This window comes from Gobio gobio (assembly GCF_949357685.1).
Source record: "Gobio gobio genome assembly, chromosome: 10".
Taxonomy (NCBI): Eukaryota; Metazoa; Chordata; class Actinopteri; order Cypriniformes; family Gobionidae; genus Gobio; species Gobio gobio.
The window spans coordinates 45,871,221-45,894,355 of NC_137116.1; the positions used below are offsets into that span (position 1 = coordinate 45,871,221).

At 38.0% G+C, this 23,135-nt stretch overlaps 3 protein-coding genes across 4 annotated transcripts in view; 2 read left to right on the plus strand and 1 right to left on the minus strand.

Moving 5' to 3' along the window:
• Window positions 1–367: 367 nt before the first annotated feature.
• Window positions 368–6,396, minus strand: lrriq3 (leucine-rich repeats and IQ motif containing 3; the record flags this gene model as incomplete). The annotated part of the gene is made up of 6 exons (XM_079826349.1): window positions 368–1,002; window positions 1,081–1,201; window positions 1,288–1,362; window positions 2,281–2,394; window positions 2,477–2,800; window positions 6,130–6,396. 6 exons carry the CDS (start codon window positions 6,394–6,396, stop codon window positions 368–370), a joined length of 1,536 nt encoding a protein of 511 aa, XP_079682475.1.
• A 448-nt stretch (window positions 6,397–6,844) lies between these two features.
• Window positions 6,845–10,337, plus strand: fpgt (fucose-1-phosphate guanylyltransferase). Its single transcript, XM_079826683.1, has 4 exons — window positions 6,845–7,129; window positions 7,487–7,654; window positions 7,739–7,831; window positions 8,502–10,337. Exons 1-4 carry the CDS (start codon window positions 7,057–7,059, stop codon window positions 9,896–9,898), a joined length of 1,731 nt encoding a protein of 576 aa, XP_079682809.1. The 5' UTR covers window positions 6,845–7,056; the 3' UTR covers window positions 9,899–10,337.
• Window positions 10,338–11,131: 794 nt separating this feature from the next.
• tnni3k (TNNI3 interacting kinase) overlaps window positions 11,132–23,135 on the plus strand; it is a 30,629-nt gene continuing 18,625 nt past the window's right edge. Inside the window, exons 1-13 of one of the 2 annotated variants that reach the window (XM_079826660.1) lie at window positions 11,132–11,344; window positions 11,573–11,681; window positions 13,765–13,850; window positions 14,072–14,169; window positions 14,287–14,397; window positions 18,276–18,374; window positions 18,456–18,594; window positions 18,705–18,849; window positions 18,970–19,074; window positions 21,235–21,329; window positions 21,500–21,649; window positions 22,555–22,641; window positions 22,785–22,841. In XM_079826660.1, coding sequence (XP_079682786.1) covers window positions 11,305–11,344; window positions 11,573–11,681; window positions 13,765–13,850; window positions 14,072–14,169; window positions 14,287–14,397; window positions 18,276–18,374; window positions 18,456–18,594; window positions 18,705–18,849; window positions 18,970–19,074; window positions 21,235–21,329; window positions 21,500–21,649; window positions 22,555–22,641; window positions 22,785–22,841 — 1,321 coding nt within the window. In that variant the 5' untranslated portion in view covers window positions 11,132–11,304. Of the gene's footprint in view, window positions 11,345–11,572; window positions 11,682–13,764; window positions 13,851–14,071; window positions 14,170–14,286; window positions 14,398–18,275; window positions 18,375–18,455; window positions 18,595–18,704; window positions 18,850–18,969; window positions 19,075–21,234; window positions 21,330–21,499; window positions 21,650–22,554; window positions 22,642–22,769; window positions 22,842–23,135 lie in introns of both variants that reach the window. The other variant, XM_079826659.1, reaches the window with a different exon arrangement.

Consider the following 23,135-nt stretch of genomic DNA (forward strand, 5'->3'; position numbering starts at 1 on the left):
ATTCAGTTCATCTTTCTTGAGTGTTATTTTAAAGAGCGTAATGATGACTCAGTTATGTAAACTTAGACTGTGGCTTTAATACTAGTTACTCTTGACTTGTGCCTGACGGATGGGGGTGGTTGTGCATTAGGAGAGTATTTTTGGGTCCCTGTTATGTAATGTTTTGGACTTTGAAAAGAGGAGCAGATCCCAATATCTCTAATATAATATTTGCAGACATCTTCAGGTGAGTACTATAATTTATTGTACAATTCTAAACTATAGTACAGTTAATCTGCTTTTGAAGCTACACAAAGGGTTCAAACTAGCACACATTCAAATGTCATGTTCCATGTTAAAATGAGTTTAATCAAAAACATTCATGCATCTATTGCTGGTTACCACGTTTCCATGTGCTGTATCTGAGTACGGCCCTCGCTAGGGAGTTGTGCTGTTGGCTGAAACTGCAAACCATCTCTTGCTCCTGGATCCTCCTCCTCTTCTCTTCCAGAAACTGGGCATGTTTCTGACGCGCATGATGGACGTCCTGTTCCAGCTTGGCTCTCTGTAGAGTGAGTGTTTTCTCCATATCCGCCCATTCACGCTCCTGACGCAGACGCACGTCTGTCCTCCGAGCCTCCATGAAGTCGTATCTGTGGCCTTTGGCTACTTCACGGTCAATGTGGCACTCAGTTACCTTCTCTGCAAGCTGTCTCTGCATTCTGGCCTTGTCAAATGATTCATGGGCTCTTTCAATTACTTTAAACGGAGTGAGGCTGATGTTGTCAGGGCGACGGCCAATCAGACGCTTCCCTGTAGTTATGGCAGGTGAGTGATGCTGTTGACCAGGTCTCTGTGTGTGAAAATGGCTGATGGCTTCACGGATGTCCTGTCCCACAGCTTTACGGGAGCACAACATGTCCCTCAATGGCTCACTCTGGTGGACCAAAGCCTTCAATCCCAAAACACGAAAGGTTCCTTCCTCAATTTCCTCATTACAGATGTCACTTGTCACATTAGTATCTGGACATACAAAACAGAGCCATTAGGTCAATCAAATTTAACAGAGCTAGGCTAATTAAAGCCAATACTTTGTTGTACCTTGGTCGAATGTGCTTGTTTGGACTTCAGATTTCAGACTTCTGCATTTAGGGGTGTTGCATAGTACTTTCATGTCTTGTTGGCCGTCAAATGATTCAGCATTTGTAGCTTCCTGAAAAACCTGTGTAAAAGTGACCAATGCATGAATACTAAAAGGTCTACTTTTAGATATAGCATTCAGTGTTAATACTTATGTTGTCACATTACCTCTGGGTAGACAGTTTGCATCAGCTTATCGAGGTTCACATGAAGTCTCTTGATCTCTGTATTCTTTTCCTTTGGCTGAGAAACATAACTGCAAGTTAGAATACAGCAACTGGGCATTTAAAATACTAACTTAATCCAGAATTATTTCATAGTTTTGGTTCATTTAATATAATTCAATTCTGGTTACAAACCACACATTTTTAACTAATTAACAATATGCAGTATATGTGATACCATTCAAACGTTTAGGGTCAATAAGATTTTTTTTTTAAAGAAAGGAATACTTTTATTAATCAATTAAATTAAGTACATTTATAATTTTACAAAAGATTTTCATTTCAAATGAATGCGTTTTTTTCCCTCTTGTATTCATCAAAAAATATTGAAAAAAAGTGTATCATAGTTTCCACAACTTTTTTCAACATTGATAATGATAATAAATATTTATTGATCATATCAGCATATTAGAATGATATCTGAAGGATCATATGACACTGAAGACTGTAGTAATGGTGAAATCACAGGAATAAAATGGGACTATATTCAAAGTGAAAATAGCTATTTTAAATTATATTCCACAGTATTACAGTTTTGTTTGTTATCAAATTATCAAATAAAAAATCTTAACCACCCCAAACTTTTGAACGGTAGTGCACATCAGTCAAATATAGTACATACTAGCTGATGGTTGTCATCTGTGTCCTCCTCCATGGTTTTTTCAGACTGAGATGGTTCCTGCTCATTTTCTTCCCTCACAGGTGATGGGGAAACGAATGGTTTCCCAGACGCTGTGAATTTCTTTGTACTACAAAGTCTGACAATGCAGAATTCCTCTTAAAAAAACAACTTCTAGACCCACTAAACAAATATCCCAAATAATATCTCTACCTGTAAGTAATTGCACTGTACACTATAATGAAGGATAAAATGTTGCAAATGTCAAGATATCACAAACACTGCAACATAACATATTTACCCAAAACTTTTTCTAACGAAATGGCCTCGGATCCAGCGCTGTATAATAAGTGTGGGAGAATAAAAGGCCTGGATCCTGTTTATTTCAGCGATTATCTTGTACACCGCTTTCATCTCTGTCACAAATGAATCCTGAAGAAAAAGAAAACATCAAAATGTGATTTGGACACAACAGTAAACACAGCAAACAAAAAAGACAATAATGAGCACTGACCGACTTTGTAGACGGGTACAAACTGACACAGAAGTGTTGCTTCATTGCTTTGAATTTAAAGGGAAGGGACCAGTTTTGGATGATTTCCTCGTCAGAGATAACAAAGTTGTCCAAAGCCTTCAGTGACCATATGTTGTTGACCAGACAGTGCCTGTAGTTCTTCTTTAAACTGAGAGGGGTGTCATAGAGAGTTAAAGCAGTCAGATTTAAACAGCCTGACAGGCCATTAATACTGTTCCAGGTTGACATGTTGTTGTCGTGTAGATATAGAAGTCGTAATTCTTTCAGATGACTCCAACATGAAGCATCAGGGAGCTGAACGATCTGAGCACAAATATGATTATTAGTGATTTGTTCTGCTTAAAGGGATAGTTCACCCAAAAATGAAAATTCTGTCATTATTTACTCACCCTTCAAAAAGTTCAAAGAGATCGTAAAACTAATCCATATGAATTAAGCAGTTTATTCCAAATTGTCTGAAGAGACACGATCACTTTATATAAGGAACAAATTGAATTTAGGCTTTTATTCACATATAAACATTGATCAACTCACACATCAGTTGTGGTAAACAGAAGCTCAAACATGTTCGTTTGACGTGTGAGGACCAATGAGATTCAATCTCGTGTGTTACGCAGCATGTTTGAGCTTCCCCAAGAACCAATGAGGGTTTGTACGTCAAGCAGGTTCGCTTTAGCCTGACGTAGTCATACTCAATTCTAGTCAGAATGTGAGTCTGATTCTGCTCCGTTGGGCTGTGATTATGGGGCGTGTTTCAACCGAACCAGGAAAGACCTCAATTGGATAGACCTACAACCAATCAGAGCAACGGAGCGACGCATAACGTTAGTTGTCAAATGTCAACAGAACTCAACTGCACTGTGTTGCCATGTCCGCGGGTTGAAGCGACCCCAATTATGTGATATCCAGACCCAGGAATGCGATTTTTAGCTGCCAGCCCTGCCAACATAACACATATTTTACCCCCCAAATGCCTTTTTTCCCGGAGAACCCCCCCGGAAAGCTATTGGGCTTGTTTTTGGCTAGTTTTGAGGAACGTTAGCAATTGGGCGGGTTTTGTTGTAAAAACTTGGCAACCCTGTACCTGCACGCATGCTGGAATAAGTAGCCTAACGTTAGAAGAAGAAGATGAGTGTAAACGATCTTTGCCGGTGTTGTAAAAAAATAATTTAAGGATACACAGAGTACTTACCAACACGATCATCATTTCTGAGAGAAATAGTAAAGGTGAATGCATATACGAACAAGTTCTCCGTTTAGGATTAGAACAAACTCAACCCAAGCGCCTTTGATGACGTGGATGATTACGTTAATGTTGATCATCTGTCCATCATCGTCTAAAGCCCGCCCTGACAATTTCATTGGTCCGAACAGTTTCTGTTCGGGCATAATTACTTCTCTATGGATCAAGTCCAGACCGAACTGCCCGAGTAAAAATGTTGTGGGCGGGGCTAAGTTCGGCTGGCATCCAGGCTAGGTTCGCTTATGAAAGATTCTGGAATCTACCGCCACTTCAATATAATTATGTATATATACATATATCCTACTCAAATTCATAATCAAATCCTCAATCAATAGTCATCCTCCTATATAATTATTATGATTTTAATTATTCTTTCCCGTTATGATTTTGATTAATCAATAGGACCCATATGTATATGTGTATATATATGTATATGTATGTGTATATATGTATATGTATGTATATATATATATATATATATATATATATATATATATATATATATATATATATATATATATATATATATATATATATATATATATATATATATATATATATATATATATATATATATATGTATGTATGTATGTATGTATGTATGTATGTGTGTGTGTATATATATGTATATATATATATATATATATATATATATATATATATATATATATATATATATATATATATATATATATATATATATATATATATAGATATATATATAGATATATATATAGATATATATATATATTATTATTTATTCTTTTTGTATGAGTACTAGCCTACTACTGTTGTTATTATCATTATCATCAATATTATCTATTATTATTATTGATATTACTATTGCTGTCAACACACCTGATCACCATCTTTAGTATCATTATTGTATTATTACTGTTATTATTATTACTGTTATTACTGTTGCCGCATCACAAAATATTATCATTATTATACATGCTATTACTATTTAAATACTTCCACTATTACTATTATTATCTGTCGTTTCTGCTTATTTTTCATTGCTGTTATTATTACTGCTGTTTTATTGTTGTTTTTGTGTTTTGTTGTTGTGTTCTGTGTTCACCCTATGTTGTAAGTTTTGAACTCCTAAAAAAAAAAAAAAAAAAAAAAAAAACTACAACAAATCAATAGGACCCATGATTGTTTCTTCCTTTATATTTTCTAAAGTTTGTATTTGGTCTCTGAGTGGTGACTGAGGGTCTGTCCTGGTGGTGTGTGATGTTTCGCAAAAACACTTGATTTCAGAACATGTTGTCGTGTGTTTGGATTTTGGAGGCATCACACACCTCTAACTCGACAGGAATGCAGTTACAGGGATTGCTCATTTAGCCCGGCTTCCAGAGATGAAATATAGATTTGTCTTTCATTTTATTTTTATTTAATTTCATATTTCCTCTTACTGAAACCCTAACGAATCAAGATGAATATGGTCTGTACTATTGTCTGTCTCTCTCACTGAGAGAAAAGCACTTGTTATCAGTATGTTTTGGAAAACTTTCTCTGGTTTGGACCAGAGCTCAACCAACTCCAACCTTGGAGAGACTGTTTATCGGTGTATGTGCGCAGTATTCGGTGTTGCAGATCAGTATTGGATGTGGACTACGGGCATCCTAAGAGACGGGTGGACTTGTTGTTCTGGGTAACAAGTGATATATGGACACGTGAATCTGATTAACTGACAATGTGTGGAAATTTACCAAGACTGTCCATTTTCTCTGAGCCAATCAGAATAATCTACATGCAGTAATTAGACCTTGAAAACAGTATAACTGTTCAGAAATTGTATGTACGATAGGCAGAGGCGGGGTTTGCTGGTAGAGGGAGCGCGGCCTACGAACACCTTGTGAGACTTGAAGCTGGTTTCTGCTGATGAAACTGCAAACTATTCTTCAGTAAATTTTTCTTTAATTAATTACACTCCTGACTCTTGGTCTTCATTTTTCACTACTGGTCCTGGGTCCTAAACTGTTAACCCAACACTTGAGCTTCTGTTCATATTCGCTGATCAATGTTTGTATGTGAATAATGCCTAAATCAAATCTATTCACCACAAAAAGTGATCGAGTCTCTTCAGAAAATTCGGACTAAATCACTCAATTCATATTAGTTTACGGATTAGTTTTACAGTCTCTTTATGACCTTTTTGAAGCATCAAAGTGTTAGTTGCGTAGCTGCCAATGGAGGGACAGAAAGCTCTCAGATTTCATCAAAAATATTTTAATTTGTGTTCTGAAGATGAATGAAAGTCTTACAGGTTTGGAACAACATGAGGGTGAGTAAATAATGACAGAATTGTCAGTTTTGGGTGAACTAACCCTTTAAATAAAGTGAATCAAATATTCAGGGTTAAATTAAACGAAGTAAATACCTGATTGCCTTTCAAATCTAACTTCACCAAGTGAGTGCATGCCATCAGAGCTCCGATCCTGGTCAGAAAGTTGTCAGCCAAGATGCAAATCCTCAGTGCTCTGCAATATCCAATCTGATCCAGACTCTTTAAAAGCAAACTGCTCAATCTGACCATCACAATGTCCTCCGGGTCTTTCTCACCCTCTGATGTCCAGTAGCCATGATCCAGTATCAGGGATTGGGAGCAGTTCAACAAATAGGCCCAGTGTGCTTTCAGTGAATCCATTTTTACATATTTGTGAATTTTATATCTTTTCCATCCTCTGAAGGAAACAAACCATTCTGAATTAGGCCTGTCAACACTATATGATGATAGTACTATTCCAAATACACATTTGCAATTGCAGTTTAACTGAAATTAAACTGTTAAAATCTCAATCTGCTATTGAGTTTGTTGTTCTTACCATGGTTGTGTGCCTGACTCTCAATTGTACTCTTTTGTTGGCTGAATGAATGCAAGATAAAAGTTGCTATGACAACGATTGTACAATAATCTTCTCCAAACATTTTCTTGCAAACCACACTACATTATTTGTACACTACATTACAAGTAAAATGAATATTCATTTGAATAATTAATTCAAGTTTAATGTAAATTATATTGATGAAGAGAGCGAGAAAAAAGAAGAAGAAGAAAAAAAAGAAGAAAAAAAAAAACACAGACGTCAGAGTTCGTTTGTCACATGATTGGAACCCGGAAGTGCCGATGTAAACACAAAGAGATTCTCTGACTTTTGAAAACGGCAATTAATTTATGTAATTATTTTCGCAGATTTTTCCGCACATGTTCATATTTGCACATTGATTTATATTTTCCGTTGGTTGAAACTTTCAGGTTTTATTCTAGTGATATTATAGAAAGATATAGAATTTGATTGGTCTTACAATGGCAGAGCGCGGAAACGTTCATCTGCAAAAATCCACTAAAGAGAAAATTGAAAAATTCAACCAGTTGAGAGGTAAAGTTTCCATTATATCTGCAAAATACTTTTTCTATGTATAATTTAAAGCAGTCTTTTTATTGTACTGTGTTGGTAACACTGTAAAGTGACGTTGTTATTATTAGTATGTCTACTGAGTGATTGCCATATTCATATACTATATGGTATTCATATATTTATATATTCATATACCATATGGTATGGTATGGTATTTATGGTATTCTTTGCAGTCCCCTGGAATACCATGGCATATTGTACATGTCCAAGTAAACGTGGTAATACTGTGGTACTTTTCAGTACTTTTTTTATTAGTGTTGTTGCTGCTCATGAGGGCTTCTTTACCAAGGGTAAAAGTTATTAATTTTCTGTCCACAGGTAAAGAAGTTCAGACTAATGAATTCTGGGATCTGGTGGTCATTACTGCAGTGGATGAGGACCAGAGGTCTGCTTATGAAATTCAGATTACTGAGAAACTGGAGAAGAAAGAACTGCCTCGTGGCATCAGTTATCATGTGTTTGCAGATCCTCCAGGATGCAAGATTGGTGCGATAGGCTATATAAAAACTTGTTTTTAAAATTGTATTTCAAGCACATTTTTTAGAACTGTTTTATCATCTGTCCATACAGGTAATGGTGGGTCCACATTACATTCTCTGCAGTGTCTTCATGATAAATATGGCAAGTCACTGTCTGGATTTAAAGTCATCCTTATTCATGCAGGTACTATATTCATCTGTTTTAATTATCATCCCTCATTCCTGCATTTTGTTGATTGTTAATGAGCTGTAATGAGTCAATACACTTCACTGTTCAAAAGTTTGGGGCCAGTAAGAGTTTTCAAAAAGAAGTATCTTATACTCAACAAAGTTACATTTATTTGATTAAAAATTTGATTAAAAATTCAAATGAACAGTAATGCTGTGAAATATCATTACAATAAAAAAAATAAAAAACTGTTATGAAATTACTCCAGTCATCAGTGTCACATAATCCTCAGAAATCATTCTATGCTGATTTGCTGCTCAATAAATATTTCTAATTATTATTATCTAATGTTGAAAACAGTTGCTGCTTTTCCTATTTTCCTAAACATCCTTTTTTTCAGGATTCTTTGTTGAATAGAAAGTTCAGAAGAACATAATGTATTTAAAATAGAATAAATATCTTACTGACCCTAACATTTTGAATCTAGTGTTTGTAAAGGCAGAATAAACCTTGTAATATCTTGTATATTACCCTAAAAATTGGTTAATTCTGTGATAATGACTGGAGGACTGTACATTATCTTGCTTTATATATACACCTCTAATAAATACATGGATATAAAATATTACTTTGAACTATTGTATTAGATGTATTTATTCATCTATTAATTTTGTTATGTATGCAGGAGGATTCAGTCAACGTTTGCCCAATGCCAGTGCCCTTGGCAAAATATTCACAGCTTTGCCCCTGGGAAAGCCTTTATATCAGATGCTGGAGCTTAAATTTGCAATGTATGTGGATTTCCCTTCACACATGAAGCCGGGAATTCTGGTTACCTGTGCTGATGATATAGAACTCTATAGTATTCCGGACCAAGAGTACATTGTGTTTGATAAGGCAGGTTTTACTGCCTTAGCACATCCCTCTCCTCTTTCTGTTGGTACCACACATGGTGTTTTTGTTCTAGAACCAGCAGAGGTGCCCAGAATCTGTGACATGGAATATAGAAATTGCTCTCAATTTCTGCATAAGCCAGACATCGAAAAGATGCGCAAATGCAATGCAGTATGTAAGCGGGAAGGAGAGGAGTTTGTTTACACCGACAGCACTTATTATGTTGATTACGGGACGGTTATGACGCTGCTGACCTTGTTAAGTGAAATCGGCCCTCTGACATGTGAAATCGATGCTTATGGGGACTTTCTTCAAGCCCTGGGAGGAAGAGCTACTGTGGATTACACAGAAAACACAGCCAACGTCACAAAGAAGGAACAAGGTCTCGTTGAGATTCGCAGAAAGATTTTCCGCCGTCTCAAAGGCACGGCACTTAACGTCATCCTGCTCAACAACTCTAAGTTCTATCACGTTGGCACCACAGAGGAATACTTGTTCCACTTCACCGCTGACCCCTGTCTCAGAGCAGAACTCGGCCTTCTCTCTGCCGCTTTCAGCGTGTGCGACTTGGAGCCATCTGAGAAAACTAGAGCTTGCGTGATGCATAGCATCCTGCATCCCACTGTGACCGTATCCCAGGGCAGTGTCGTGGAATACTCCAGACTGGATACCAAGGTTAAAGTGGGCACTAGATCTATCATCAGCGGATGCTGGATTGGCACGTATATAACGGTGCCAAGTGACATTTTCATGCACTCTTTGTCTGTAAACCTGGATGGTAAAACAGGTTTTGTGACTGTGGTTTTTGGTATTCACGATGATTTAAAGAGAAATGTATCCAGCCCTGCTGATATGAAAGCTCTGAGTTTGTTTAAGGTTAATCTGGAGGACTGTGTTGGACTCTGGGGCTTGTGTCTCGAAAAGATCAGGTTCTCAGGAGACACATCCATGTGCAGTTTGTGGAACGCCTGCATTTTCCCAATGTGTTCCGATCCAAAGGATTCATTTGAGATGTCACTGGGGATGGTAAAGGCATTGGATAGTGAAACCAAATTCCCTCTCCCCGATAATATCACACTTACCTCTTTGCAGGAAACTCTACAGAACAAGAACCTGGAGGAAATGCTGAAATTTAGGAAAGAACTTTATGAAGACATTCTCAGGGTGAATTTAAGTAAGTCTGTCTGAGCATATGTGCATGAATTATCACTAATATCATTGCGTGAACTGCCCAACAAAGGGCAGTTTATTTATTTTTAATTTGTGTTTGCTCATTTTAAAGTTGTGTGTTCCGAGTTATTGCTTCTACTATGTTTTACATTTTTATCTTACTTTGAGCCTCTTCACCAAACATGGCATTATGAAGGTCAAAGTATATCAGGTGCGTAATCTCAAAACAAAAAAAGAAAGAAATGCCCTCACACTTTGGAGACGGGAAAAAGTCCCGCGAAGACATCATTAAAGTTGCCCATTTTAAATGCGTATATTTTGAATGGATATGTATGCATCTGGAATGCACACTACTGTTCACACCGTCAATAATACAGTTAGAACAACTGTTTTTTATTTGAATATATTTTAAAATGTAATTAATTCCTGTGATAATAAAGCAGAATTTTCAACAGCCAGGCTTCAGTGTCACATGATCCTTCAGAAATCACTTTAATATGTTCATTTAGTGCTCGAGAAACATTATTATCAATGTTGAAAACAGTTGTGCTGCTTAATATTTTTTGGGGGGAACCATGACGCATATTTTTCAGGATTCTCTGATGAATACAAAGTTCACAAGAACAGCATTTATTTAAAATGTGGTTATTTATTTGAAATGGAAAACATAAATGTCGGACCCACTTTATATTAAATGGCCTTAACTACTATGTACTAACATTTTAATTAATAATTTGATACAATGCACTTATTGTGTACATACATGTTTTTACATTGTACTTACATTTTTAAAATTACCTGCATGTAATTACATCTGTAATTAATTTCTGTAGTTACATTTGTAATTATGACACCTTACACCTAACCCTAACCTTAAACTTACCAATACCACCACACCGGTCCCTAACTTTACCCGTATCCCACCTCAATATCAGCAGAAATGTTTTGCAATACAATGTGAACACAATAAGTACATAGTAGTTAAAGCCACCTAATATAAAGTGGGGCCTAAATATCTTTACTGTCACTTTTTTAGCAATTTAATGTGTCCTTGCTGAAACTTTTTAACAGTAATGTATTTCCTTTACAGAACACAACATCATGTAGTTTTGTCAGATGTAAGTTCAGAGAGGGCAATATATATATTTAGATGAGATATATAGATATAAGAACATCTATGAGTCTTGATGCAGCTGTCGTCTGAAGAGAGTTATCGGCCATGGCTTCACCCTGTAATAGGTACAGATCCTCAGAGAGGTCAGCTGTCATTGTTGTCACACATTCCGCACCGAAGCTGATGTATTTTTAGCAGGGGCTGTGATCCCTTATCGGGCTCTTCTCTATTGTGCCAAAGCATTGTGTTACCACTGCATGAGACTTTCCCTCCAGCTAACCGCATACAAAAGTTCAAACCAACCAGTCCAATGGGGAATTACAAATCAAGACCCACTCAAACATGTACAGGTAAACATTAAGCTTCTTTAATTGACTGGTCGATTAGTTCTGCTCTTCATGTCAATGTTAATATGAATAGATTAAGACTAACATTTTCAGTCTTCCAATCCTTGTTGACATTTACAATGTCCATTGACTGAGTAATTATTGTTTTGTATGTAACATTGGATTATTATACAGTGGGTGTTTATTGTGTCCATGTACTGTTGTGGGTCTTAACTCAATGTTTTGCTTTAGATGAGTGGAAAAAGAAAGTGAGTGAGTCATATGGTGTTATAATTGAGAGACTGGAGGAGGACTTGAGAATTAAGGAGGAGGAGTTCAAGGAACTCAAGCATGTTTTCAGGTGAGACTGATTAAAACTCAGAGCTGTGTTATAGCCTCCTTTGTAGTGTACTATTATTAGTGTATACAAACGTGGACCTAAAGAAGATCGGTTTCACAGACAGGTCTTAGATTAAACCAGGATTAGTTTTAAGTTCAATTATGACATTTGAGTAGATTTTTTTAAATGTGCCTTAGAAAAACGTGTCTCACTGTTGTGCATCTTGTGCAAGATGCTTTCAGGTAAAACATGCATTTTAGTCTGGGACTAGGACAGGAATTGTTCTGTCATGAAACTCTAGATGGCACATCCTGATAGATCCTTAACTTCAGCTGCTTGCAATCACATCGTTCTCTATTCGGCACACTGCTTTATCAGTTACCAATGAGCTTGCTACTCAACTTTTATATACTTAAATAGCATTTGCCGTTGCAGTTGCAGCGCGCTTTCAGAAACCCTCCACCTCCCCCAGCTCCACCTGTATAGATCTGCTACGGGTAATTCATGTATTCTATATTATAGGCTACAGCAGCTGCATGTCTTGCTCACATGTCATATACACTCACCTAAAGGATTATTAGGAACACCTGTTCAATTTCTCATTAATGCAATTATCTAATCAATCATCTAATGACAGTTGCTTCAATGCATTTAGGGGTGTGGTCCTGATCAAGACAATCTCCTGAACTTCAAACTGAATGTCAGAATGGGAAAGAAAGGTGATTTAAGCAATTTTGAGTGTGGCATGGTTGTTGGTGCCAGACGGGCCGGTCTGAATATTTCACAATCTGCTCAGTTACTGGGATTTTCAATGCCTTGTTGATGCTAGAGGTCAGAGGAGAATGGGCCGACTGATTCAAGCTGATAGAAGAGCAACTTTGACTGAAATAACCACTTGTTACAACCGAGGTATGCAGCAAAGCATTTGTGAAGCCACAACACGCACAACCTTGAGGCAGATGGGCTACAACAGCAGAAGACCCCACCGGGTACCACTCATCTCCACTACAAATAGGAAAAAGAGGCTACAATTTGCACAAGCTCACCAAAATTGGACAGTTGAAGACTGGAAAAATGTTGCCTGGTCTGTTGAGACATTCAGATGGTAGAGGCAGAATTTGGTGTAAACAGAATGAGAACATGGATCCATCATGCCTTGTTACCACTGTGCAGGCTGGTGGTGGTGGTGTAATGGTGTGGGGGATGTTTTCTTGGCACACTTTAGGCCCCTTAGTGCCAATTGGGCATTGTTTAAATGCCACGGCATACCTGAGCATTGTTTCTGACCATGTCCATCCCTTTATGACCACCATGTACCCATCCTCTGATGGCTACTTCCAGCAGGATAATGCACCATGTCACAAAGCTCGAATCATTTCAAATTGGTTTCTTGAACATGACTGAGTTCACTGTACTAAAATGGCCCCCACAATCACCAGATCTCAACCCAATAGAGCATCTTTGGGATGTGGTGGAACGGGAGCTTCGTGCCCTGAATGTGCATCCCACAAATCTCCATCAACTGCAAGATGCTATCCTATCAATATGGGCCAACATTTCTAAAGAATGCTTTCAGCACCTTGTTGAATCAATGCCACGTAGAATTAAGGCAGTTCTGAAGGCGAAAGGGGGTCAAACACAGTATTAGTATGGTGTTCCTAATAATTCTTTAGGTGAGTGTATGTATTGGTGTCACTTGTCCTACTCAACCCATTCCGAGTGGCATTCGATCCGGGTTCTCCGGCGTGGATGCAAACAAGGACGCTAAAGATGCTAAAGCGTTAGTTGCTAGCACGCCACTTGAGGGCAGGGGAGTGAGGTTTACACGCACAGCTCTTACTGGCCTACGTCCGTTAAATTGACACTAGCAGCAATAATCAACAGTAATGTTGTTGCTGATCTATTCGGCAAAGACGTAATAACATTGTTATATCCATAATCATGCCACACACTCAGAGAGTTGTCATGACAGAACTATTATAAAAACACTACTGCAAGGAGAGAGTAAATGTGGAGATCTGTTTAAGCTAATGTTTTTTTTTATTATATCTTGAGCTGAGCATGTAGAGTTACTGATTTCTCTGTTTTTAACAAAATTTTACAGCTCAGAAGAAGCATTCAATAAAGTGAACCTGAATTATCGCACCGAGGGTGGATTGTCCCTGCTGCATCTCTGCTGCATATGTGGAGGTAAGACATGTTAAAACTTATAAAGTTATACCTACTATGATATTGAAAACATCATACATGAATCATTCAAACTGACATTTCATTTGCATTATTAGTGTTGAATAATATTTAACTTTTTAAAATTTACCGTTTAATTGCTTGATGCATTACATTCCGCTGTTATGGTAGTTTCATACATTTCAATGTTTTTGTTCAAAGTTGTTTTCTTTTTCCACAACCAGGGAATAAAGCTCACATCAGGACCCTCATGCTGAGAGGTTTGCGTCCATCCAGACTCACTCGGAATGGATTCACTGCTCTGCACCTGGCTGCATTCAAGGTCAGTTAATTTGGGAAGCTGGGATGCGCTTTCTCTTATGAATAATTCCAAATACTGTGTGCTAGGAATTAATTATGTTAAAAATGTGATTACTTAGTATTTCTTTTTACTGTGTAGGATAATGCTGAACTGGTCACTGCACTGCTGCATGGTGGGGCAGATATCCAGCAGGTGGGGTACGGAGCTCTCACGGCCCTACATATAGCCACTGTGGCTGCCCATCTTGAGGTGAGTCCCCAGGCTGGACCTGAAATTAAGTTATACGAATTTTATGGGAGTTTATTCAGGGTCATTCAGAAAAGTTGATGGATATGATGACTTCATATGAGCACATTAACATATGACCGCCCATGTTTACACAACAACGCTCATTCAGTTTGCTGAATAATGCATGCTATAACGTGTTAAAGGTACAGTAACAGAATTTTTTTTAATTTTAATTCATTCTAAGGGTCAGATATGATGGCAAACAATCATGACTAACATTAAAGGGATAGTTCACCCAAAAATGAACTCCTCATTTACTCCCCCCTCATGTTGTTGCAAACCTATAAGATTTGGGTTCATCTTTGAAACACAAATTAAGATATTTTTTTAATGAAACCTGAGAGGTTTCTGTCCCTCTATTGAATGCCCAGGTAACCAAAACGTTGAAGATCCAAAAAGGTCATAAAAGCAACACAAAATTGAGTGGTTTAAGGAAGAGATATGATCGTTTATATCAATGGTTCTCAAACTTTTTATACCAAGTACCACAGAAAATATTTGCCTCTCCAAGTTCCACCATAATGACCAACATTAACCCTCTGGTGCTCTTCGTTTAGGGGTCGCATTGGTTGTCTTCCTGGCCACCAGACACCTAAAAATTAAACTTCCTCCACCCCAGTAAAACCAATGCAATTAAGTTTTCTTCAATAATATTTTTTCTATTTAATTTTGTATTTTGAGATGATTTGATGGTATTTTTAATATTTATGCAATAATTATGGTCTGTTTTTGCCATTGAAAGTTATATAAAAAAAAATTAAATTATTATTATTATTTTTTTTATTATTGCAGTATTTCAGGTTAAAATAGAGACTATGCCTTAAATATATATTTTGTTGACGGCAGATTAGCGCCCTCTTTTGGAATTATTTTAGAAATCATGCAACCATGGGTGTAATCACTAGAGGTCTCTATGGAGAGGCTTGAGAATTCCCTAGTTCTGTTTTGAACACATTTAATGTTTTTTTTGTTGTTGATGGATTTGAATATATATTTAAAAAATCTCAAAGACTATTTATTATAAAGTTTTTTTAGATATGTTTTTGTTTGTTAGAAATATAGATTTTTTTCTGTGAATTTGTGTTTTTGCAGATTTCCTATGGTGGTCATTTTTGACCGAAGAGCACAAGTGGGAGTATTTTTTTTTATGACCACTTAGCATGCTCTAATTATGCCCTCAATTTATTTGTGTGTTTACATACTTAATGCTAGAAAGTCACCAAGTTTTATATCATTCTGATGAAGCTGTGGTTTTTAAAAAATCCAAATGTGGTTCATAGGTTCAGTTTTTCATAGGTGTGTGTGTGTGTGTGTGTGTATATAAGTGTGCGTGTGTGTTTGAGTGGATGTGTCAATATCACACTCTTGATGTTTTAGAGTGTCACCCCTTTACTGCTGTGTACTTTTTTCAGCATTGTGGCCGATTTGTAGATTGTACACACACAAATTCTGTGAATTTTTGTGTTTTTGCAGATTTCCCATTCATTTCCTATGGGGGTCATTTTTGACCAAAGAGCACAAGTGGTATTATTTTTTTACAATTTTTTTTGTGTTAACATACCTAATTCTAGAAAAGTCACCAAGTTTCATCATTCTGATCCGAATCCGATGAAGCTGTGATTTTTAACATTTCAAAACAGAACATTTTAAGGTCAGAAATGACCGAAGAGCACCAGAGGGTTAAAATACAGTAGCGTATAGGGCTAACTATTCAACAGCTCTGCACAGTTCCGAAACGAGGCAGTTTATTCCTAAGAATATTTATTGTTATCATCAGCCACTTTAACATTGTAAATACACAGTTTGTTTGTACATTAACACTGCACTGTGCTAACATACAGGTAAATACAATAATTAAATAATGATTAAATTAAAATGTGTTGTAAAGTTAAATTAAAACTGTACTTTACTTAAATGTAAAACAAACTTTACTCAAATAAAGAGTAAATTAAAATGTATTGTGTTTTAACATGAATTAATTTAGTGATTCCTCTGCGTACCACTAGAGGAAGCCTGAGTACCACTAGTGGTACTCGTACCACACTTTGAGAACCACTGGTTTATATGATGAACAGATTTAATTTTATTTACTTTTATTTCCATTTCCATTTGTGTTTTCAAAGAGATGTGTTTGAAACATCATGAGGGGGAGTAAATGATGACAGAGTTTTCATTTTTGTGTGGACTGTCTGTCTAATTAGACTTAAAGCCACAATATGTAATTTTTCGCCACTAGAGGTCACTCATTCAAAACAAAGGCATAGCTTGATGACGCCTTGATTTCAGAGCTTTTATTATGCCGCAAACGCAGCTACTATGAGACACTTGGTTTTATGTCATTGATAGGCAACACATGGATTTAAACATTCTTGGAAACATTTGGGATGATGCAAGTACACAAGTCAAAAAAATATATAACATTGTTCTAGTGGTTTTTGGATTTTTTAATCCAAAAATCTTACATATTGTGCCTTTAAGGGAAAACAATACAGTCCATAAAACTGCCTCAATAAACTTTCAAACTGTTTAAACCTGGCATGAAATAGAAGTTGCAATAGTCTTTTCTTCCCTATTGTCAAATATATCTGAGTGAAACAACTTCTCAAACAAGAAATGTAGGGCGGGACTTTCGGGAAATTGTCCATCGGGATTAGATGGTTGTGGGCGTGGCTTGCTATTGCTGTGATGTCATGTGAGTGACAGGTTGTCCCGCCCTCGCGCCAGTAAACGCATCATCAGAGAAGAGATGTTGCTGCAAGAGGAGGGGAAGGCACATATTAGTAGCCAGATCCTTCCAGACTCGTACATTTCATTTGTACAGAGAGTCTGGCCACTCTCCATTGACAAGCGTTAAAGGGGTGGTTGCATGCGATTTCACTTTTTTAACTTTAGTTAGTGCATAATGTTGCTGTTTGAGCATAAACAGTATCTGCAAAGTTACAGCGCTGAAAGTTCAATGCAAATGGAGATATTGTCTTTTAAAGTTATGGCAGTTTATTGCCTACAAAAACGGCCAGTTTGGACTACAACAAGCTTCTTCCCGGGTTGGTGAAATCATAAACCCTTGCTATTAACATAAACACTGCCCCCGCGAACACGCAACAAAGTGGGCGAGGCCACGTCGCAGTCATTACGAAAAAGAGAGAGAGCTGTTGCAGAACTACAAACTACATTTAGCCATCTAACTAAATGAGGGATGGGCTTCATAGAAGCAGGAAGCAAACGAGCCGTTCAAAGGACAGTGGAGACAGCGGTGTGGAATAAAGGTAAAATATAAGAAAAAACGGCGTAAAAAAAAAAGTAGTATTAAGACATGTTATACTGCGCCCCATAAACACAACCAAGCCTAGAAAAAAAACACGGAACCACCCCTTTAACTTCCTTGAAGGCGGGTACTCTGTTGAAATTTAAAACTATTGGATCTGCCCTGAGCCACTCTGGATCTGCCATAACCAATCGCTAACTTATGGTCGTGAGGTATGTTATCTCAAACTAGCGAACAACATCAACGTCATCGTTCTCAGCCACTCCCTCTGTTCGCTGATTGGACCAGTTAAAATTTGACCGGAGAAAACCAGAGAATATACCGCAAAGGAAACTGAAAATTGAGCACAAGTACGTAGGAGGGCGGAGCCAGGCTAACATATTATGGCACATGATTTAAAAATGTTGTGATTTACAATAAATGATGCAATATTCAATAAAAAAAAAAGAATTGTCCATTTTGATTTCATGGTGAATTGAACGATTATTTGTACTGTATTCGTTGCGGATTTTTTTTTTTGCTGAAGCCTTTTATTGAAAAGATTAAGTGAAAAGGTTCCCTGCTTTTCCTCAAGGCCGTCGATATTCTCTTGCAACACGGGGCGTATGTCAACGTCCAAGATGCAGTGTTCTTCACCCCTCTGCATATCGCAGCATACTTTGGCCATGAGCAGGTCAGGATGTTCTTTGTATCATAAATGTCCATGATCTACTTAATGGCTTGCTCATGATCTTTCTTTTTTCTCGCCGGACAGGTGTGCAAGCTTCTTATGAAGTTTGGGGCTGATGTCAATGCGAGTGGAGAGGTAGGGGACAGGCCGCTTCACCTGGCCGCAGCTAAAGGCTTTCTGGGCATTGTCAAACTTTTGATGGATGACGGCAGCAAAACTGATGGTGAGAGCTTGTTGCTTGTACTCTAAAACTGAATTGAATCAACACTGAACTGACACTTTTTTCTTTCTATACAACTCGTTTCCATTGATTTACATCTTTACTCTATACAGCCAATGCTCAAGACAACGAGGACCACGTTCCCCTTCATTTCTGCGCTCGGTTTGGACACCAAGAGGTCGTCCGTTTCTTACTGCAGGGCACCTTTGACGTACAGCCGCACTCTGTCAACATCTACGGGGACACACCTCTCCACCTGTGAGTTCACCTGAGAAGTGAATCACACATAACACAAGGTGGCAGTTAAACTCAACAAATCATCTGTGATTCAGACAGCAGTAATAGTGATTCTGATTTGAGTGTCATATTCCCCGCCAGAGCATGCTACAATGGAAAGTTTGAAGCGGTGAAAGAGATTATTCAGTTGTCTGGCACGGAGAGCCTGTCTAAGGAGAACATCTTCAGTGAGACAGCTTTTCACAGGTAACCTTCCCTCAGTTTGTTCAATGTCCTTCACATTTTAAAGGTCCCATGGCATGGCATTTTTCTATTATTTTATAATGTTTCCTGAGGTGTACTTATATTGTTAGTATGATTTTTACATCATAAAATGTCATAATTTAGAAATAAAAGGCATTTTTTCTATACTGCTGTTTGCCCTGTGGCTGAATGCTCTGTTACAAGAGGCGTGTCTGCTGTGAGACTTCAGTAAAAACGCCCACTGTTGTGATTGGCTGATATCTTTGCATTTGATATGAGCGGAGGGGGCGTGGTTTAACGAGGTCTACGAGGCACGAGCAGGCACGAGCTGCTGCCAGAGAGATGGATGGACCGGAGTTCACTTCACATCGGTTCTGTCAGTCTCAGTTCAGTGAACTGTTTTAGTTACAGCATATACTTCAGGTTATTAGTCTATTTCTACTCGGAGGGGCTGTCACTCATGTCAGAAAGTTAGTAACTTTAGTAAATTATGGATCAGCGCTGACTGGAGACGCGAACCGTTTAGAACGATTCAGTCCGATTTGGTGAACTGATTCGGTTCACTAAAAAGAACCGGTTCAAAAGAAAGATTGTTCGCGAACCGGACATCACTAATGTACCAGAGACTGAGCTCAGCGATTGCTAACAAAGTTATTTATAGTAACTACTGAGTTATGAGAGCTGTGCTGTCAGTCAGCGCGAGTTTATTGTGTTTGTATCTGAGAGTTCTGAATAAACACGAGTCCCAGTCACGCCGAGTCCGTCTTCATCATTATTACCAACTTTGTAACACATGCAAAGTACCATTACAGCTGTCGAGATGAACGAGTTATGAGTAAGTGTTGATAATACCATTATTTTTAGATATGTTCCTATCATATGGAAAGCGTCAGTGACACGCATTGAGTACACAGCGCAAACAAAGACACAACAGCAGTAATCGAATGTAATCCAGTTTATTGTGGGAATAGCTGGCTAGCCTAGCCCAGATACCTTCACGCTTACCCCCCCTCTGCTTAATCTCGCGCCGCGTTTGGTGCCTCCGCTGTGGGCCAGATGCAGTACTGGGGGTCGGGGATGTTGAATGCCACCGGCCAGTGCAGCCCGAGCCTCGGCGTGTGTAAGGTTTATCTCTAAAGATGTTACTCTGCTGATGTTAAGCAGAAACGACTGTATGCACATTGTAGAACAGATAGACGCGACGAGGACGTACAAAAACACTGACTCACAAGATAGAAAACACGAAAACACCGTTCTGTCGGGGGAGAGAGAAGCCGCAACGTGTGCACGAATAATAAATAATTAGCTACACATCAGAAATCACTGATCACAGATCAGAAGGAACTGAAAAAAGACTTCTGTTTTCATTTATACATCCAAACACTGAGAAACTGCCAGCGTTCACTCGTTCACAAGCAATGATCTCTCGAGTGCTTGCATGGGCGTGCCAGATTCTCTGGGCGGAGGAAAGGGAGGTAACCGTTCCTGCTTGGACGTCAAACCAGGAGACTTCAGGATTGGCTCGTCTGGCCTGTCATTTTCTCAAAGGCAGAGAAAGACAGCCAGAACTCGGTTTTACACCGATCAACATTTCTATCCACTTGGGGACAATATTCAGGCTAGGGGAACTCATATTAATGTTGAAAAACCACATAAAATGCAAATTTCATGCCATGGGACCTTTAAATAACCACTATTAAAGTCTGCATGAAACAGAAGTTGCGATCATTTTCTTCCCTATTTGTGATGTATATCCAAGTGAAACGGCTTCTTGAACAAGAAAAAAATGTAGGACGGGGCTGGATTTTGTCCATGGGCATTTGATTGGATGGTTGAGGTTTTTTATTGGTCGATCTCATCATGTGAGTGACAGGTTGTCCCGCCCTCGCAACCAGTAAACACATCATTAGAGAACAGAAAAGATGTTGCTGCATGTGGGAGGGGAAGTTCATTTGATTAAATATTACGAGGGCTCACTCATTGAAAAACAAATTACGTTCACGGATAAATCATTTATGATAAATACTGAAATATTCCATAAAAAATGGTCAGTTTTGATTTCATGGTGATTTTAATGTATGCATTCTATATGGGCATAGGTTAAGATCCCGGCTGATCTTATTGTTACATACTAAATGAACATGGCCTAATTGTATTCCGTAGTGCCTGCACCTACGGCAAGAACCTGGAAATGGTCAAGTATCTGCTCAGTCAGAATGCCATGAGCATCAACCATCAGGGGCGCGATGGACACACAGGTAGGATGACAGCAGTAATCTATGCTTTACATCAGTAATAATGACAATTATCTGCTTTCATTATATGCCTTGACATCTCAATGTTTGTAAGACAGCTGTTATATGTGAATTATGAATGATGAATTATATATGAATTATGTTGATATTCTGCTTGACCTTTGAAACAACAGGTCTGCATAGCGCCTGTTTCCATGGACACATCCGACTCGTCCAGTTTCTTTTGGACAATGGGGCAGATATGAATCTGGTGGCTTGTGACCCCAGCCGTTCCAGTGGAGAAAAGGATGAACAGACATGCTTAATGTGGGCCTATGAGAAAGGTTAGTCTATCTATCTATCTATCTATCTATCTATCTATCTATCTATCTATCTATCTATCTATCTATCTATCTATCTATCTATCTATCTATCTATCTATCTATCTATCTATCTATCTATCTATCTATCTATCTATCTATCTATCTATCTATCTATCTATCTATCTATCTATCTATCTATCTATCTATCTGTTTGTCCGTTTATCTATCTATCTATCTATCTATCTATCTATCTATCTATCTATCTATCTATCTATCTATCTATCTATCTATCTATCTATCTATCTATCTATCTATCTATCTATCTATCTATCTATCTATCTATCTATCTATCTATCTATCTATCTATCTATCTATCTATCTATCTATCTATCTATCTATCTATCATCTATCTGTCTGTCTGTCTGTCTGTCTGTCTGTCTGTCTGTCTGTCTGTCTGTCTGTCTATCTATCTATCTATCTATCTATCTATCTATCTATCTATCTATCTATCTATCTATCTGTTTGTCCGTTTACCTATCTATCTATCTATCTATCTATCTATCTATCTATCTATCTATCTATCTATCTATCTGTCTGTCTGTCTGTCTGTCTGTCTGTCTGTCTGTCTGTCTGTCTGTCTGTCTGTCTGTCTGTCTGTCTGTCCGTCCGTCCGTCCGTCCGTCCGTCCGTCCGTCCGTCCGTCCGTCCGTCCGTCCGTCCGTCCGTCCGTCCGTTTATCTATCTATCTATCTGTCTGTCTGTCTGTCTGTCTGTCTGTCTGTCTGTCTGTCTGTCTGTCTGTCTGTCTGTCTGTCTGTCTATCTATCTATCTATCTATCTATCTATCTATCTATCTATCTATCTATCTGACTGAAAAATATACATTTTAATACATGGTATGATCCATGTATCCATGTTCTTTTTAGGCCACGATGCCATTGTTACTCTGCTAAAACACTACAAACGGCCTCAGGATGATTCACCATGCAATGAGTATTCTCAACCAGGAGGGGGTATGATACGCTCTCCACATGTAGCCTGACAGATTTGTACTGTGCATTAGTTATATGGAACTATAATTCTGTTGCTTTTGTGAATTTTTCGGAAAGCATGAGGGTGAAAAAAAGTTCATTTTTGTTAGTTCTGTCTGTTGCAGATGGGTCTTATGTTTCCGTCCCCTCTCCCCTGGGAAAGATCAAAAGTATGACTAAAGGTAAAACACACACACATACACACACTTAGAGCTGACTCACAGAATCACTGTTGCTATGATACTATTTTTATGCCCTGAAACACTGCTACCCACAGTCACCAAAATCATCAGAGAGTCAGTGAGTCAGAAACTGTCTCCAAAAATCCTCCCACTGCCTGATTGCTACAGTTTAAGCCTTTAGTTTGTATCTGTCACAGATGTTACAAAAAACATAACCCATCTTTAACGACATCGGCATATGTCAACAACACAAGCTAAATGAAACATCATTAGAGTTTCATACAATGATTGATG

Excerpts from the sequence above, each read along its gene's own strand:
- fpgt (XM_079826683.1), top strand. The coding sequence starts at position 7,057 with ATGGCAGAGCGCGGAAACGTTCATCTGCAAAAATCCACTAAAGAGAAA. Across the intron at positions 7,655-7,738 it reads TCCTCCAGGATGCAAGATTG|GTAATGGTGGGTCCACATTA; the intron begins GTGCGATAGGCT and ends CTGTCCATACAG. Across the intron at positions 7,832-8,501 it reads AGTCATCCTTATTCATGCAG|GAGGATTCAGTCAACGTTTG; the intron begins GTACTATATTCA and ends TTATGTATGCAG.